This window comes from Vulpes lagopus, chromosome 21 (assembly GCF_018345385.1).
Source record: "Vulpes lagopus strain Blue_001 chromosome 21, ASM1834538v1, whole genome shotgun sequence".
NCBI classification, from domain to species: Eukaryota; Metazoa; Chordata; class Mammalia; order Carnivora; family Canidae; genus Vulpes; species Vulpes lagopus.
Genome location: NC_054844.1, coordinates 40,674,923 through 40,691,254, shown reverse-complemented (window position 1 = coordinate 40,691,254; position 16,332 = coordinate 40,674,923). Strand labels below are relative to the sequence as shown.

Genomic DNA, 16,332 nt, shown 5'->3' with positions numbered 1-16,332 from the left:
AGCCTGATGGAGAACTGCGGGCAGGGCTGCTATCCTGGCACAGATACGGAGAGCTTGCGCGACAGAGGCGTCGAGCCCGGGGTGGGGCGGGGGTGGCTGGGCAGGTGCCATCCCCAGGGTCCCGGGCTTCCTGAAAGCAGGGGTGGAAAGAGCCGAGTGACATCATCTGCCTTTCCCTCCTGCCCACGGCAGCCGCCGCTCGTCCACGCCGGGCTGAGCCTGCCTGGGGCCCTCAGAGAGGCTTACCTGGTTGCAGCCAGCTGCTGCAGCAGTCAGGGAGGGGGGCGGCGGATGGCGCGGGAGAGAACAGGAAAGGGACGGTTCCTGGCCTCGCAGCTGTGCTTGGTGGCCAGATTGGCTTCCACACCTCGTCTGTGAAGCAGAGTGAAAGCTGACATGCTAGCAAACGTGAACCCGAGCCTCCAGCTGGATTTGGAGAATCCTCACAGAAGGAGTGGCAGGGCCTCGTCAGCTAGCCTGCAAGGGGGGGCAGCTCCCGTCCTGCACGCCACCCCCACGGCCTTCTGCTCCCCTCCCTTCTCTCTCAGGCCCTCCTCTTAGTCTTGCTGCATGAGGATGGGCCCGGTTCTTCTCAGGAGAGGGCCGCGGAGCCGGGCGCACTGCCCTCCGCTCACCCCTTCCTTCTGCCTGGTGCCCGCCTTTCTGGCCAGTGGCCAGGAGCTGGGGGCAGAGCAGCACGGTTCCCAGGCTCGGGCCTCTGGGCAGTTGGCACCCCAGTCAGAGGCCCGGACCTGGTCCTTGGTTCCCAGGAAACAGCTCGGTGTCTGGCATGTTAGGGGCTCCTGTCCTGAACTGTGGCTTCTCTGGGTAGTTACGTGGGAGGACCAGGCTCCTTCCCAGATTTCTGGCTGGAAGAGTTTGTCCGGCTGTCAGGCTGGGGTGTGGGTGCTCCGGGGTGGTCGGAGCCCAGGGCAAGGCGGGGAGGGGGGAGGGGGATCCCGCTTCTGGCACAGCCGAGGCCGAGGCCGGTGTGCAGGGGCAGCCCAGCGGGAACCGAGCCCCGGAGCGGGCCGCTGGACGCGGGGCTCCAGGGCCTCACCAGGGCCTCCGCTCTCTGGCGTGGATTGGTTTCTCTGCCTGCCCAACTGCCCTTTAACCTCTCCTCAAAGTGTCAAGATCCCGAAAATAGCAGTGTAGACTCAGACAGGAAATGAGAAGGGGGAGGGGAGCTGGAGAGCAGACAGACAGGAAACGGGAGGCCTGTCGGCCCCCTGAGAGGAAGCTAACTTCAGGCAGCTCCGGTGTCAAGCCTCCCCGGGCCTGGTGCTCCGGCCCAGCCTCCGGCCCAGCCTCGCACCGCACCGCACCGCGGCCCAGGGTGTGGCCAGCAAACATGGCGCCGGTGCTGCAGCCGCGGGAGGGCGGCCCCGCAGGGCTTCTGGGTGCCGCCGGCCTGTGAAGACCCCGGACGGCCAAAGGAGCAGAGCACTGAGGAGAGCCAGGGGTTTAGCCTGAGAGGTTTAGGTTTCTCTGTGCCGAGGAATGAACCTGTTCTGGAACAGTCCTGGGATGGGCTCTTGAACTTCCTTCCAGGGATGCTCAGGCCAAGAGCCCAGAAGGCAGAAGGGGGAAGTGCCCGCGGCCATTGTCTGCAGGGTCTTTGCTGTCCACCGCCTGCCTCGCTGGCTGAAGGGGCCTGAGTCCTCCGTCTGGCTCTGAGGCGTCACGGCCGTTCTGGAGTTCCTCGAGTGACTGACTGTTCCCCACCCTCTCCCTGGCCTCCCGGCTTACCCTGAGCAGACACAGAATTCCCACATATCCTCCTTTGCTCGCTGTGGCCCAACTGTCTTGTCTTGAACATGGTGGAAGGGCCCTTTGGCCCACCATGTCTGTGTTCCAGAGCTCTCCTTGACCCTTCCCGCCTGTCTTTTGACCGAGGCTTGAGTCCAGTTGGAGACGAGCTAGCCCTTCTCGGGCACAGCCGTGCACAGCGCCGGCGGTGAACGCTCTTGATAAACCTCCCCACCTCCCCGCAGTCCTGCCAGTGAACATCAAGCAGGGTCAGTGCACTTGGCGTTGTGTTAGACACCAAGGGCACAGAAAATGACCGAGCCAGGGCCCTGGCCACTTAGGGGAGGGTTTCTGAAAGCTTGTGTGGCTGACATGGTATTAGAAGGCCTTGTGCCTTTCCCCATCCCTGGCTCCCGGACCAGTGGAGGTGGTGTGACCATGGGTAGGTCTGCCGTGGGTTTTGAACCATAGAATTTTCCCAAAAAAGTCTTTCCCAGAAAGACTGCCAGCAACCCCGGCGCTCCTGGTGCTGAGTTTCAGAGGATGCAGGAGCCGGTGGGGTCAGAGGCCCCTCACCCTTCTCCCCCTCGACTCGCTTTGGCAGACCCCTCCACTATGTTTCCTTTATTTGCAGGTGGGTGCGGGAATTTCTGAATGATGAAAACAAAGGCCTGGACGTGCTGGTGGATTACCTGTCCTTTGCCCAATGTTCCGTCATGTGAGTACCACCCTGGGGCTAGGGTTGGGGACTGGCAAGGGAGGACACAGTCCCATTCTGATTTGCTGAGGAAGGGTGAGACTGCAGGGCTGAAGATGGGAATGGGAGGCCAAGGCAGTGGTGTGGGAGTGGACACACAGCCCAGGAGATGTCTGGGATCTGTGACGAATGCCAGGTGGCCAGAGTAGAAGCTACATTTTGGGGAGCAGAAGGAGAGGGACATGGAAAGGGATCTCAGGATTAGAACCCAAAGGATCCAGACCAGGCTGAGAGCAGTCCAAGGAAGTGTCCTGGCTCCTAGAAGAGACACCTGGTGGGATTCATTTGCCTTTGGAGAGAGTTGAGTCTTTAAGAATCTCCTTTGGGTCTCCAGATGTGAGACGGTTCCCCCAAGTCATCGCTAAGGAGCCCTAGGAACAGTGGTCATAACCTTTGGCCCAGGTTGAAAATGAAGTATTTGGAGCCTTTTTTTTTTTTTTTTTAAGATTTTATTTATTTATTCATGAGAGACACACAGAGAGAGGCAGAGACCCAGGCCAAGGGAGAAGCAGGCTCCCTGCGGGAAGCCCTATATGGGACTCGATCCCCGGACTTCAGGATCACGCCCTGGGCCGAAGGCAGGCGCTCAACTGCTGAGCCACCCAGGTGCCCCTGGAGCCTTTATAAAAGCACTTGAGGTGGTGGAGGGAGCCCTAAGCACACGAGTACAGATGAAAAGGCAACATGAGTTAGTGAAAAGAAGGAGTGCTTTCAACTATGACAACCACAGAGCTGGCTGTGGGTCTCAGGTATGTCTTTTATTCCCTGGGTGACCTCAGGCACATTGGCATCCTGTTTTATAAGAGGGGATCCATGTTTCAGAGTTGTTGCAAGGTTGAGATGATGATTTGTGCAAAGTACTTAGTAGTATTTGGAACGTAGTAAGTCTATACTGCACTAGCTACTTTATTGTTCGTTACTATTATTCAAGGTGATGTAACCTACCATAATTACTAGAATATTTGGAAAGAGGGGTTATACTGACCATTCATGTGATGACCGATAAATTCGTCAGACTTCTAGCCGAGACTTAAGGCAGCCCTTAAGGCAGTGACCAGTCACCCCAGCTGGGCCATGACTTTCCCCAATATTAGCACCAAAAGTCCCAAGTCCTGGGGAACTCCTCAGTTCTGGGACTCAGTCCTAACCTAGGCTTTCACTGTTGTTGTTACTGTCCTTGCCACGTGGCTGTTCTCCTTTGTCCAGCAGATCTTCAGTCTAATCTCTTGAGGGCTTCGAACTAACACCTCTCCTAGGTTTGGCCCGTCCCTTTTTTCCAGGTCATCCCCTGTTAAAAACCAAGAGTGGCCGACTCCCCATTCCCATCCCTGCAGAATTCATGCCTCGTGAGCCTCCTATCCCTTTAAAAACTACTCTTTTTATAGAAAGAAATGAAAAACATTCGCTGAAGTGATTTTTTAAAAAATTCAGAGCTTTTATAGTAAAAAGATGTAGATCATTTTTTCCAAATAAGCCTATCTCATTCGAAAGGCAAACAAATCCCAGCTGCTCAAAACCAAAATACACTCGATCCTCAGTACTGTGGTGTCCACAGCAGTGCTTTCGACTCTGTTTCTGAAAGAAAGATTCAGGGTGCAGAGAGGGTGTGAAGGGAAGAGAAAGTGTGTTTTGGGAAAGGTTGAAAGGAAAGGGGGTGAAGCCAAATAGAGTTTGGGTGAAGGCATTTATTTGTAAACTGCTTGTAGCGGGGCTAGGGAATACTCTTACTGATTGAGGGAAGCCACTGGCAAGCTTCCCTGTCGGGGAGCCTCCTCCACTGTTTACTAGAGAGCCCCCCGTGAAGCAGCTGTTCATCAGGACTGCAGCCTGCCCCAGCCCCTTTGGAACATTCAGTCATCTGCAGATACCATTTCCTATTTCAGAAAGCCTTGGCCTCTGTGCCTTTCATCCTGGGGCTATGAATGTCCGAGCAGAACGTTCCTCGGGGGAGGAGCCCGTAGGAGAGGCTTGTTGGGTCCTTAATGGCCTACTTGGGGGAAGAGGACGGGAAAGAAGACTGGGGCTGGCTTCTCAGAGCAGGTATATCCTGATGTGGGCCTTCCTCAAGGACAGTGCCCTGTGGGCTTGTGATCTCGAGCTGTCCTCCTTGCCCTGGCCACACTCCCAAACTGCTGGTGGCGGTCACGGAAGTGCAAAGTGACAGAGAAACCATCCCAACTCCTGTGGGGACTCAGGACCGCAGTCCACACACCCTCAACCTGTGATTTCTTCCCCTGGGGAAGCTAAAGCCCAAGGAGCCTCTCTGCCAGAAAGCCTAGCCGTCCCCCGGCATTAAAACCCAGTGCTGGGAAGGGAGCGTGGCACTCCTGACCATAGTGGACTGTCCCCCTCCAGGTTGGCTGGGACCCCCATTCCCTTCATTCAGACCTACCTTCATGAGCCAAACCCAGAGCCAGCCAGCACTGAGAGGCCCCTTTGGCCACTGCCATTTGCCAACTAGCAAGACCTGCGTTGGCCTGTCCCCCCCACCCTTCCACGAGGGCACATTCTCCACGGGGAGCCGTAGCTTCTGAGGTGTCCCCTCTAAGGCGGGGTGTGCAGAAAGACTGCCAGCAACCCTGGCGCTCCTAGAGCAGCGCACCTCTGTCAGCGTCCCATCCCCGCAGGCCCCCTCCTGGTTGCTGTCTGTGCTGCCCAGTTCCGCTTTCTCTTCTTGCCCTCCTCGCTTCTTATTGCCCTCAAGGTCTAAAGGGTGGGGGTGGGCCAGTCCGGGGGCTTAGCACTGAATTTCTCCTCTGTGTGTGTGCGCTTGTGTGTCCTTTCCTGCTCCAGGTTTGACTTTGAGGGTCTGGAGAGTGGCGACGATGGTGCATTTGACAAGCTCCGGTCCTGGAGCAGGTCCATCGAGGACCTGCAGCCACCCAGCGCCCTGTCAGCCCCCTTCACCAACAGCCTCGCTCGCTCTGCGCGCCAGTCTGTGCTCCGGTACGTGTGCTCTTGCTCTGCCCGCCTGCCTCCTGCCCTGGCCCCCCCGGTCCAGGTCCGGGGTGACAGTGGGGATGCTCATTGCTTCTCCCTCCACTCTTGCTTCTAGGCTCAGCTCTCTTGCCCTCTGCCTGCCAGTCTGTCTCTGGTCTGTCCCCTCTGTCTCCCTGATTCTGCCCAGCAATCTGTCCTGGGTAAGTATACCGCCCTCGGGGGGGGCCCATGCCATCTGGGGCTCCCCCTCTCGGGGCTCCCTCCATTCCACTTTTTCCTTCTGCCCTTCCTTCCGGCCTCTTGGGCAAGCCTGGCCTCACCCAGCTCCCTGGTCTCCACCAGGCCATCCAGCTCCTGCCCTCAGGTCTGCTGCCCTCTGGCTCTGTGTTCTGCCCATTGGCTGCTCCAAGACGAGCTCCCACCTGCCCTGCCCGCTGCTCACCTTCCTTTCACTTCTTCCTTTAGGACTTTTCTCTCCCAGCGTGCCTTATGTTCAGTTTTTTTTTTGTTTTTTGTTTTTTTTTTTGCAGTATTTTAGGAGCCGTCCTGCCCGGAGGCAGGTGGATAAACCAGATGACTCTTCAGAGCCCCTCCTACCCAGGGAGACTTTCTTTTGGGCCCCGTGGCCCTTTCTGTGGTCTCTGTCCCTCTCGTGGCCGTGCTTTTCTCCTGGTCTCCTCTGGGTTTTGTCCTTCTGACCCTGCTCATCACTCCAGTCATGCGTGAGCAGACCCCGTTTGTGCTTCCTCTTTCTTTCATGAAACATCGCTGGGGGCAAAGCCAGGTGTAGCCCCCAGCCCTCTTATTGCCTTTGGGGTCTGCTCTGCCCTTTCTCAGACTACAAGTGGGATGGGAGCCAAGGATTTGTGGAAGATGCAGCGACTGGGAGGAGGGTGGGGGAAGGCTCAGCTGGACATCTCCCTGGATCCATCTTGAGGACTAGAAAGGCCTGCGCACCTGCTGTTGTATTTCGGGGAGGGTCCCCCCTGGGCTCAGGATGACTTGGACACTGATTATAAAGCTGGGATCCTGGCTAGTTACTCACAAAGGCCTGTTGGCAGAGAGGGGAAACAGTACCGCTGAGCACCCCGGCCCCTCCTCCCCCACCGCTCTCGAGACTGTGGCTCAAGGTGCCCTGTCCCCCTCTCCTGCTGCTGCTGAGGCGCAGCCTGCCGTCCAGGTGATGGTGAGCGCTCCTGGGCCCTTCACCGGCCACCCCCTCTTCCCAGGTACAGCACTCTCCCCGGGCGCAGGGCCCTCAAGAACTCCCGCCTGGTGAGCCAGAAGGATGACGTCCACGTCTGTATCCTGTGTCTCAGAGCCATCATGAACTATCAGGTAAGGGGGCCCCGGATGCTCTGCCCTCATGAACTATCAGGTGAGAGGGCAGCGCCGGCCCTGGATGTTCTGCCCTCCCTGCCTCCCCTGCCAAACTAGAAGAGCTAGGAGGGCACCAGCTTGTAAAAGACGAGTGTGCTGGCGGGCGTGTAGTCAAGGAGCTTCCCACCATCTAGGTCTTCCTTCCTTGTGTCCTTTCCCCTTGTTACAGTACGGATTCAACTTGGTCATGTCCCACCCCCACGCTGTCAATGAGATCGCACTCAGCCTCAACAACAAGAATCCCAGGTGAGTTCCTCCCCTCCCCCACCCCCTCACTGTGCCCAGAGCTCTGGCGATCTGGGCTCCACCTGTCCCTGCCAAGAAGTCCTGCCTGGTCTCGGGGTCCCATGGCCTAGGTCAGTGCCTTGGGTCTGCTCCCTCACTTCAGCTGGAGGGGAAGGAGGGTCCCTGGCTTCCCTCCGATTGGCACAGCTTAGTGAGGGGGCAAGCCTCCCTTACCCTGCTTTCTTTCCAGAACCCACTCCTCTCACTTCTGAGGCTGTCTCCACTCGGAAAGGACCCATCTAGTTGTGGAAGTGAACTGTGTGGTAGCCAGGGTGGGGAGTTAGGTCTTCATCTTTTTTTTTCACCCCTTAGAACCAAAGCCCTTGTCTTGGAGCTATTGGCAGCTGTGTGTTTGGTGCGGGGAGGTCACGAAATCATCCTCGCTGCCTTTGACAATTTCAAAGAGGTCAGTCTCCTACATTTGTGGGGTGTGTGTGCGTGTGTGTGTGTGTGTGTGTGTATGTGTATTTGGTGAGGAGGTGGGGAGCCAGGTTGGGAGGCAAGCACCCTTTCCTGTGATCCTCACACATTCCAGTGATGATTTTAACATCTCGTGCTTAACTAAGTCTCCTGCCCTCTCAGCCTTTAAAAAAAAAAAAAAAAAAACACCAAAACCACCTGAATGGCCAGCTAAAGAGGCCTTCAGTTGAGAGCCTTGGCCCAATGGCCCTAACCTGGCCGTGCATCAGAATACCTGGAACTTGCCGAACCTCTTCCTGAGAGGCTTGAGTACCTGTGCTTTCCAGGTGGCTCTGAGGCAGTGAACCCACTGGTAGAACCCAAGGCAGATGTGTTTGCCGTGGGAGGAGAAGGCAAGCAAGGATCCTCCTGGGCCATTGGCGGCTATTGGTGAGGGGAGAGGAAGCTCCTGCTTGGAATTTCCCCAGCCTCTGGGCCTGGCTCTGAAACCATCATCTGCCTGAACATAGGATTCCTCGACATCCAGTCGCAGCTGCTGGTCCCACCCCCTTCCTCCTCTCTGGACCTCTTCCCTAGCATCCATTGTTCAAGCCAGGAAATGGCTCTTCCTCCTTGAAGCCAGAGGCTCAGAGGAGTCTCTGGACCCCTCTCAGCACGGGAGCTTTCCTGCACCCTGGCCTCTCTCCTGTGTCCTCACTAGGACCTCAGCCATGGCCCCCAACCTTCCTCCTTCCACCCCCCTTCCTTCAATAACTGAGCAACTCTGTTTCTTCTTGGCCTATCCCCCAGAGACCCATGAAGCCCAGACTCATGGCTACCAGCTTTATTGGGTTCCCTCAGCAAGTTGATGGGGGACCAGGGCCCCAAGGCAATGCCAGTCCCAGGCTTTCTTCTGCTTGGAGAGCTTGTTAAACCCACAGGCTTTTTTCTACGTGCCAAGTGGCTCCTTGCACATAAAGAGCTGTGGCTAGGCTTAGTCTGAACAGTCCCTTTTGCCCTGATGTTCCTGGGAGCTGGGCTCAAGGGCTTAGGATAGCTCTGCTCACTGAGACAGTTTTCTTGCTCAGGTATGCAAGGAGCTACACCGCTTTGAGAAGCTGATGGAGTATTTCCGGAATGAGGACAGCAACATCGACTTCATGGTGAGGAACTGGGTCTGCGTCAGGCACGTGCACAGCAGGGTCCCCATGTTCCTTGACAGCGGGCCCTACAGCATTCCTTGATATTCCGCTCAGAACCTAGAATGATTCTCTCCACCCAATAAATGCTCCTTGTCTACTTACCTACCCCAGAGAGCTCTTAGAATCTTCAGGACGATGACATTTTTGTGGCTTGGGTCTACCTCCTTTCCACCTTTTCCTGGCCTCACTGCCCCTGACTCGGATTCTTTTAAGCTGCTTCGTGCTACCCAAGCTTTCCCTCTCGCTTCTCTTCCCTTCAGCCCATGGTCTTCAGTTAAGTGGCACTGTCTCCAGAAACACCTGCTGATGTGCAAAGGAAATCAGCTGTATCTTCATTTCCATCTATTTCTCATGTAATTTACTTGTCTTTGTACACTGAATATTAACTTTGCTTTTTTAAGTTAAAATACTCTTGTCATTCCCAGAAGGACTCAAAAAAAATTTTTTTATTTGCTCCTTTTGATGATCCACCTGACAATACTGGATCTAACACCCCGGCTCTTCGGGCTCTCCTTGCCCTTCCCACCTCTGACCCTCTGGGCGGCTGCTTCCCCAGGTGGCCTGCATGCAGTTTATCAACATCGTGGTGCACTCAGTGGAGGACATGAACTTCCGAGTCCACCTGCAGTATGAGTTTACCAAGCTGGGGCTGGAGGAGTTCTTGCAGGTGAGCTGGGCTCCAGTCTTCCCAGGCGAGGAGCTTGGGAGACAGAGGACCAGTTTAGTCATAGCACCAAGGGTTTTTCTTCTACAAGAGCCTTGTCGTGGGTGCTCTGGGAACCCTGCCTGTCTCCTGCAGCCTGGGTCTCAGGCCCTCCTGCGGGGCGGGGGTGGGGGGGGGGGTGCGGCGCGGCGGAGGCTCTCCAATCAGGCAGCTCCATCGGATGAGGCTCTGCAGAGCTGCAGAAGGAACCCATGGGGTCTTACCCTCTAGGAAGTGGTCATGGAGGGTAATGAGGACTAGGTCTCCCTCAGGAGGCTCCCCTGACTACTACCATCTCTGCTCTTCCCAGAAGTCAAGGCACACGGAGAGCGAGAAGCTGCAGGTGCAGATCCAGGCATACTTGGACAACGTGTTTGATGTGGGAGGCTTGTTGGAGGATGCTGAGACCAAGAATGTGGCCCTGGAGAAGGTGGAGGAGTTGGAGGAACATGTGTCCCACGTAGGTAGTCCTTTTTTGCTGCCAGAACTACTGTCAAAGTTGGCAGAGGACGGGGCCATCTCAGCTCTAGATTGAAGCGCAGGGAAGCCTCCGAACCCAGCACACTCTGGCCGAGGCCCTGGATGTGTCCTGGAACACACACTGACCTCCAGGGCTGAGATGGCCTCAGGCTTGAGAGAGTCAATGTGGTCTGGTTCATGTGGTCTCAGGCCCTGGGCCCACGGAAGTGACATAGGGAAGCCACCAGGCCCCTCTGCCTGTGGACCCCTGGGTGCAGGGGTCGAGCCCAGGTCCTGACTGAGGTTCAGGCTGTGCAAAGTGTCTGGGCTTTAGGGCTAGCACCAGACCTGCTCTTCCCATCCTGTAGCTCACGGAGAAGCTTCTGGACCTAGAGAATGAGAACATGATGCGTGTGGCAGAGCTAGAGAAGCAGCTGCTGCAGCGGGAGAAGGAACTGGAGAGCGTCAAGGTACCAAGTAATCTGAGGAAGGGAGGCCCTGACTGGTGTTGGGCGCCAGGGCCTGGGGAGCTGGCTTTGCTTTTTCTTTCTTTTTTCTTTCTTTTTCTTTCTTTCTTTCTTTCTTTCTTTCTTTCTTTCTTTCTTTCTTTCTTTCCTGGTTTCTTTCTTTCTTTCTTTCTCTTTCTTTCTTTCTTTCTTTCTTTCTTTCTTTCTTTCTTTCTTTCTTTCTTGATGTTTCTCTTATCAATTTATTTTTTTTAACTCTTTGCTCTTTGATACAGTCAGCTCCATCCTATTATAAGCAATGCATGTGAAAATTGTAGTTATTTGCCTTTTCTTTCTTGAGTCACGTCAAGTCTTTGAAAATCCAGATCCTGGTTCACACTTGAGTCAGCACTCAGAAGAGGGTGGGCTGATGATTTCACCCCATTTTTTAGTTGGAGAGGGAAACTGAATCCAGAGTGGGCTGGACACACACAGAGGACGCTAGGGGCAGATGGGGCACCCACAGGCGCTTCTGGCATCCAGGCCTCCTCCTTGGGCCCGTCCTGTTGCTTCTCCTTCCTCTCCATAATGGGCACACTGAGTAGACCAGGTGCTGTCCACCAGGTATCCTATCGGGAGACCAGGGGCTGCTCATATCAGTGTCTTTTCTGTCCCTCGCCTCACTTGATGTTAGTTCTTTTTTTTTTTTTTTTTAAGATTTATTTATTTATTTATTCATGAGACACACAGAGAGAGGCAGAGACAGAGGCAGAGGGAGAAGCGGGCTCCATGTGTGGAGCCCGATGTGGGACTCGATCCTGGGACCCCGGAATCCTGCCCTGGGCCGAAGGCAGGCACTTAACCACTGAGCCACCCAGGCGTCCCTGATGTTAGTTCTAAAATCATGCCACAACCTCCCTTTTCTTCCAGAGGAATACAGTTGTCCTGGCTCTTCTGAGCTTGCTATACATCTGTCGAGCCCCTGCCGAGAGTCTGAAGTGCTGTTCTGGGGAGTGTGGAGGATACAGGGACGGCTAGGGCGGGGCATTATCCCTGGGGCTGCCACCTGAGTGATCACACCAAGGCAAAGGCCGTGGAGCAGTAACACGGCACAGGGGGCTGAGGGCAGTGTGCAGGCTGGAGGTGGGCCCAGGAGACGTGCCCAGGGGCAGCCTCTGGCCTGGGCCTCTGGGAACCAGTGAGGCTAAGGCTGGGTCCCCTCATGTGCCCACTGGAGGTGAGCACCTTCAGCTCACCTCCCCTCGTGTGCAGCAGCTTCCCCTGGTCCCCACGTGGGTGTCTGCTGCTCTCTGCCTCTGGGCACCCTCCCAGAGACCCTCGCTGAGAAACCTTGGCTAGGAAGTGTCCCCTTGGAGGCAACGACTGCTGCACCTTCCACTCACCCTTAATGGCCCTGTCTCCCCATAGGAGACTTATGAGAACACGAGCCACCAGGTCCACACCCTGCGGCGGCTCATTAAAGAGAAGGAGGAGGCCTTCCAGCGCCGATGCCACTTGGAACCTGGAGCCCGCGGCCTGGAGTCCGTGGGCAGTGAGGCACTGGCCCGGATAGGCCCTGCAGAGCTGAGCGAGGGCATGCTGCCCTCCGACCTGGACCTCCTGGCTCCAGCCCCGCCACCCGAGGAGGCCCTGCCTCTGCCTCCACCGCCGGCTCCTCCCCTGCCCCCTCCTCCACCCCCGTTACCAGGTAAGGAGGACCATGGGAGCCCCGAGGGGCCCCTCATCTCGGGCCCAGACCAAACCCCCAGTTTGCAGTGCCTCCCTAGGGGGAAGCCAGGGTAGTGGGTGGAAGGATGTGAAGGCAGGTGGGGAAGGCTTGAGGGATGGCGAGGACCTGAGGGAGGCCCAAGTTACTGGGGAAGGGGCGTTGAGGGCAGACGTGGGTCTGCTTTAAGGATCATAAAGATGCTGCTCCTGCTGCCTCTGAGGACAGCCACGGAGAGGGCTTAGCCCAGAGCCGGAGACAGTGGGCCTGAGGCCAGTGAGACCAGCCCTGCCAGAGTTGGGACCCCGGGGCGTGGGAGGGGCGGGGAGTTCACACATCCTCTCTCCTCAGGAGGCCTTGAGGACAGGTGGGGTGGCATTGGGGGAGGGATCTCTGGAGAGTCTCCGGGCCCTGGGTCACCGTGCCATTTTTTTTCCCCTAGACAAGTGTCCCCCAGCCCCACCTCTCCCTGGCGCTGCTCCCTCTGTGGTGTTGACAGTAGGCCTGTCAGGTGAGTGTCCCCAGGGCTCTGAGCCGGGCTGGTAGGATGGAGGCGGAACGTCATTAGCCTCAGTGCCTCACTGATCTTCCTTCCAAATAGCCATTCGCATTAAGAAACCTATCAAGACCAAGTTCCGGCTGCCTGTGTTCAACTGGACAGCACTGAAACCCAACCAGATCAGCGGCACTGTCTTCAGTGAACTCGACGACGAGAAGATCCTGGAGGTAGCGGGCCTGGAGCCCTTGGGGGCGGGGCTGAGGGCTGGGTGGACCAGATCGTGCTTTTCGCTAGATCTCCTGGCTTTGGAGACGCCCTCAGACCCAGGCGTCCACGAGCCAGAGCTGAACAGATGCTGGGCGTCCTGCCAGGGTCTTCCAGTAGCGTAAGCCACCACGTTGTCCCTTCTTGTCAACCCCTGCCAGGACCTAGACCTGGACAAATTTGAAGAACTGTTCAAGACGAAAGCCCAGGGCCCTGCCCTTGACCTCATCTGCTCTAAGAGCAAGACAGCACAAAAGGCCGCCAGCAAGGTGACCCTGTTGGAAGCCAATCGTGCCAAGAACCTAGCCATCACCCTCCGCAAGGCTGGCCGCTCGGCCGAGGAGATCTGCAGGGCCATCCACACGTGAGGCTCCCATTGACCGCGCCCTGGTCCCAGTCAGTTGGCAACCCGATTTTCCACCTGGGATCCTGGCCTTCCCTGGGTTCTGGGGCATCGACAGAGCGGTCTCACACCCCATCAGTGATCCACTGGTTGGGCCAGAACTCAGTGCATCTGTGCTGTGTGCCAGGCACTGGGTGAGGTGCTGGGGACGCAGCCCAAACCTTCACTCAGGTTGCTGCCAGTCTCGGGAGAACAGTCCAGTAGCTGGGTGATAACCACCACAGTGGTGGCGGTACAGGCAGCTTTAGGGGGCACAGGGCAGGCCAGGTAGCAAGCTTGGTTATCCGGAAAGGCTTCCCAGAGGAGGTGAGGTCTCACCTGCAACGTGACCTGAGGAAGTATGTGGAGTCCATTTCAGTGCCTGGAGGGAGAAGCCTGATGCCCCAGGTACTGAAAAACCCATTATGACTTCGGTGTAGGAGGGGAGCAGGAGAGCGAGGGTACACGGGTGGACAGCAGTCTTGTCTGCTGAGCCTCGTAAGTCATGCCCAGGTGTTAAGATTTCTCCCTGGGGGTAGAGGGAAGACACTGAAGGGTTTTAAAACAGGCTATGGAGTGTCCCCCTAGGATTGTCACTCATGCTCTGATGGGCCCTCTGCCTCTGGCTGAGTCCTGCTCCCAGACCCCAGCCCCAGTCCTTCCAGGAGCTGGAGAAGAGAGGGATGACGGATAATGGGCAGAGGCAAGACCTGAGGTGGCTCCTTCCTCCAACACAGGTTTGACCTACAGACGCTGCCGGTGGACTTCGTGGAGTGCCTGATGCGCTTCCTGCCCACGGAGGCCGAGGTGAAGCTGCTGCGGCAGTATGAGCGGGAACGGCAGCCCCTGGATGAGCTGGCAGCCGAGGACCGCTTCATGCTGCTCTTCAGCAAGGTGGAGCGGCTGACCCAGCGGATGGCTGGCATGGCCTTCCTGGGCAACTTCCAGGACAACCTGCAGATGCTCACGCCGGTACGGCCTCCGTCCGAATCCGGGTCGTCCACGGCTACCCCCGCCCCCGTCCTCTCCCCTGCCCCATCAGGCTGGCCTCGGCTTACGCAGCTTTTCGTCTTGCCTTCCAGCAACTCAACGCCATCATCGCAGCCTCTGCCTCTGTCAAGTCCTCACAGAAGCTGAAGCAGATGTTGGAGGTGGGGAGAGGTTGCGGGTGCGGGCACCCGGGGTCCTGGGCCTGGGTGGGGGAAGGGGCCCATGGGCCCGGCCTGACCTCCTCCCGTGCGTCTTCCGGACAGATCATACTTGCACTGGGGAACTATATGAACAGCAGCAAGCGAGGAGCTGTGTACGGCTTCAAGCTCCAGAGCCTGGATCTGGTGAGACGGTGGGGGCAACCCGGGGCCCGGAAGCCTGAGCAGCCGCGGTGTTCGGCCCTCTCTCACCACCCCCTGCCCCCCTTCCCAGCTGCTGGACACCAAGTCCACTGACAGGAAGATGACGCTGCTGCACTTCATCGCCTTGACGGTGAAGGAGAAATACCCGGACCTGGCCAACTTCTGGCACGAGCTCCACTTTGTGGAGAAGGCCGCGGCAGGTGAGGGGAGCCGGCCCCGCCAGCCGGCCCTCATGTCTGGCCCAGGGAGATCCCAGGAAGCTTAGGAGAGAGAACACTTGGGTCCCTTCATTTCTGGCTTATCTCCTTTCTGGCCACTTCACAGCTTTCCGCTGGGGCCATGGGTAGAGGCCACCCCAGAGGGAGCCTTCCTAGAGGCACCCGCCTGGGCCTGCCCTTCCCACCCGGGTACCCTGGGTGCAGGCAGAAGGCAGCAGTGGCTCTGCACTCCCAGCTCCCTCGGGCTGGCCCTGGAGACTCTCTGTGATGCATGCGAAGGGCTTAGGAAGAGATCTGAGGGCCCACGGATGGAAGGCAGCGGACATTTCTGCCCCAGTCATGAAAACTGGCGCAGGCCTGAGGCAGCTCCGCTCTGGAGAGCCACGTCTCCCTGGCTTGCCTGCCTGTGCTCCTGTGCTCTCTGGGGTCGGAGCTCAGAGCCCCGCTCCTTTTCCTTACCTCCGCGGGAGCCTCGTTAGCCCGGTGTGTCCTTCTGTGTCCACCGGGTGGCCCCGGAAGCAGGGGCCTGAGACCCTGAGTGAGCCCTTGCTCGGGGGAGGGCCAGAGTTCTACGTAGCCCTGGGCTGGGAGGGGGGCACGTCACCCCCGAGCAGGCCTCAGTCCAGGCTCTGGTGACCACAGTGTCCCTGGAGAACGTGCTGCTAGATGTGAAGGAGCTGGGCCGGGGCATGGAGCTGATTCGGCGGGAATGCAGCATACACGACAACAGTGTTCTCCGGAACTTCCTCAGCACCAACGAAGGCAAACTGGACAAGCTCCAGCGTGATGCCAAGACAGCTGAGGTGGGCACAGGGTGGAGGCGGGTGGGGACAGCCAGGGCCAAGGCACCAGGCCCCTCTACATGGGCTTTGTTCTGGCTCTTAGACCAAAGAATTTTTTAAATTTTTTTAAGATTTATTTATTTGAGAAAGTGAGCACGTGCATGGGGGAGGGACGGGGGGGGGGAGAGGGGGAGAGGGAGTCTTAAGTGGAGCCCGACTCAGGGCTCGATCTCACGACTTGAGCCAAAACCAAGAGTCAGACGCCTCACCAAGTGCGCCACCCAGGCGCCCCTGGACCAAAGAACTTTTACCACCTGGTTGGCTGGCTGCATGTGGGGGAGACGGGGCACTGGGGGTGGCAGGCAGCTGCCTCTGCGGACAGACTCGAAGGAGCTTTGGGAGGCCCACAGGGGCTTTGGCCCTACACGCTGTTTTCTGTGGGCCTCCTGTCCCTGCTGGGGGGCCAGGCTTCTCCTCCTCTGCCAGACTGACCCCTCTGCCCGCCGCTTCCCCAGGAGGCCTATAACGCTGTCGTGCGCTACTTTGGCGAGAGTCCCAAGACCACACCCCCTTCTGTATTCTTCCCAGTATTTGTCCGATTCATTCGTTCGTACAAGGTGAGCGGAAGCCAGGCTCTGAAAAAGAAGTTTGGCTCAGAGAAATCTGGTAGGGGAGGGAGGGCTGGGCTCCAAGGCTGGGCCTTCTCTGTCTCCTCCTCGGAGTCCTGGGAGGGAGCAATGGAAGCTGGCCACAGGCCTCTCAGCTGTGAGCGGGTGGGCAGGGTGG

General features: G+C 57.5%; 1 protein-coding gene across 5 annotated transcripts in view; it reads left to right on the top strand.

Moving 5' to 3' along the window:
* FMNL3 (formin like 3) overlaps window positions 1-16,332 on the top strand; it is a 59,103-nt gene that overhangs the window by 40,238 nt on the left and 2,533 nt on the right. For 2 of the 5 annotated variants that reach the window (XM_041735765.1, XM_041735763.1), the window contains exons 5-23: window positions 2,387-2,470; window positions 5,303-5,455; window positions 6,679-6,787; window positions 6,999-7,075; window positions 7,427-7,520; window positions 8,602-8,676; window positions 9,272-9,382; window positions 9,729-9,878; window positions 10,246-10,347; window positions 11,752-12,031; window positions 12,492-12,560; window positions 12,651-12,775; window positions 12,974-13,176; window positions 13,932-14,166; window positions 14,277-14,345; window positions 14,448-14,528; window positions 14,617-14,746; window positions 15,407-15,567; window positions 16,062-16,163. In XM_041735765.1, coding sequence (XP_041591699.1) covers window positions 2,387-2,470; window positions 5,303-5,455; window positions 6,679-6,787; window positions 6,999-7,075; window positions 7,427-7,520; window positions 8,602-8,676; window positions 9,272-9,382; window positions 9,729-9,878; window positions 10,246-10,347; window positions 11,752-12,031; window positions 12,492-12,560; window positions 12,651-12,775; window positions 12,974-13,176; window positions 13,932-14,166; window positions 14,277-14,345; window positions 14,448-14,528; window positions 14,617-14,746; window positions 15,407-15,567; window positions 16,062-16,163 — 2,410 coding nt within the window. The remainder of the gene's footprint in view (window positions 1-2,386; window positions 2,471-5,302; window positions 5,456-6,678; window positions 6,788-6,998; window positions 7,076-7,426; window positions 7,521-8,601; window positions 8,677-9,271; window positions 9,383-9,728; window positions 9,879-10,245; window positions 10,348-11,751; window positions 12,032-12,491; window positions 12,561-12,650; window positions 12,776-12,973; window positions 13,177-13,931; window positions 14,167-14,276; window positions 14,346-14,447; window positions 14,529-14,616; window positions 14,747-15,406; window positions 15,568-16,061; window positions 16,164-16,332) is intronic. The other 3 variants (XM_041735767.1, XM_041735766.1, XM_041735764.1) reach the window with 2 other exon arrangements.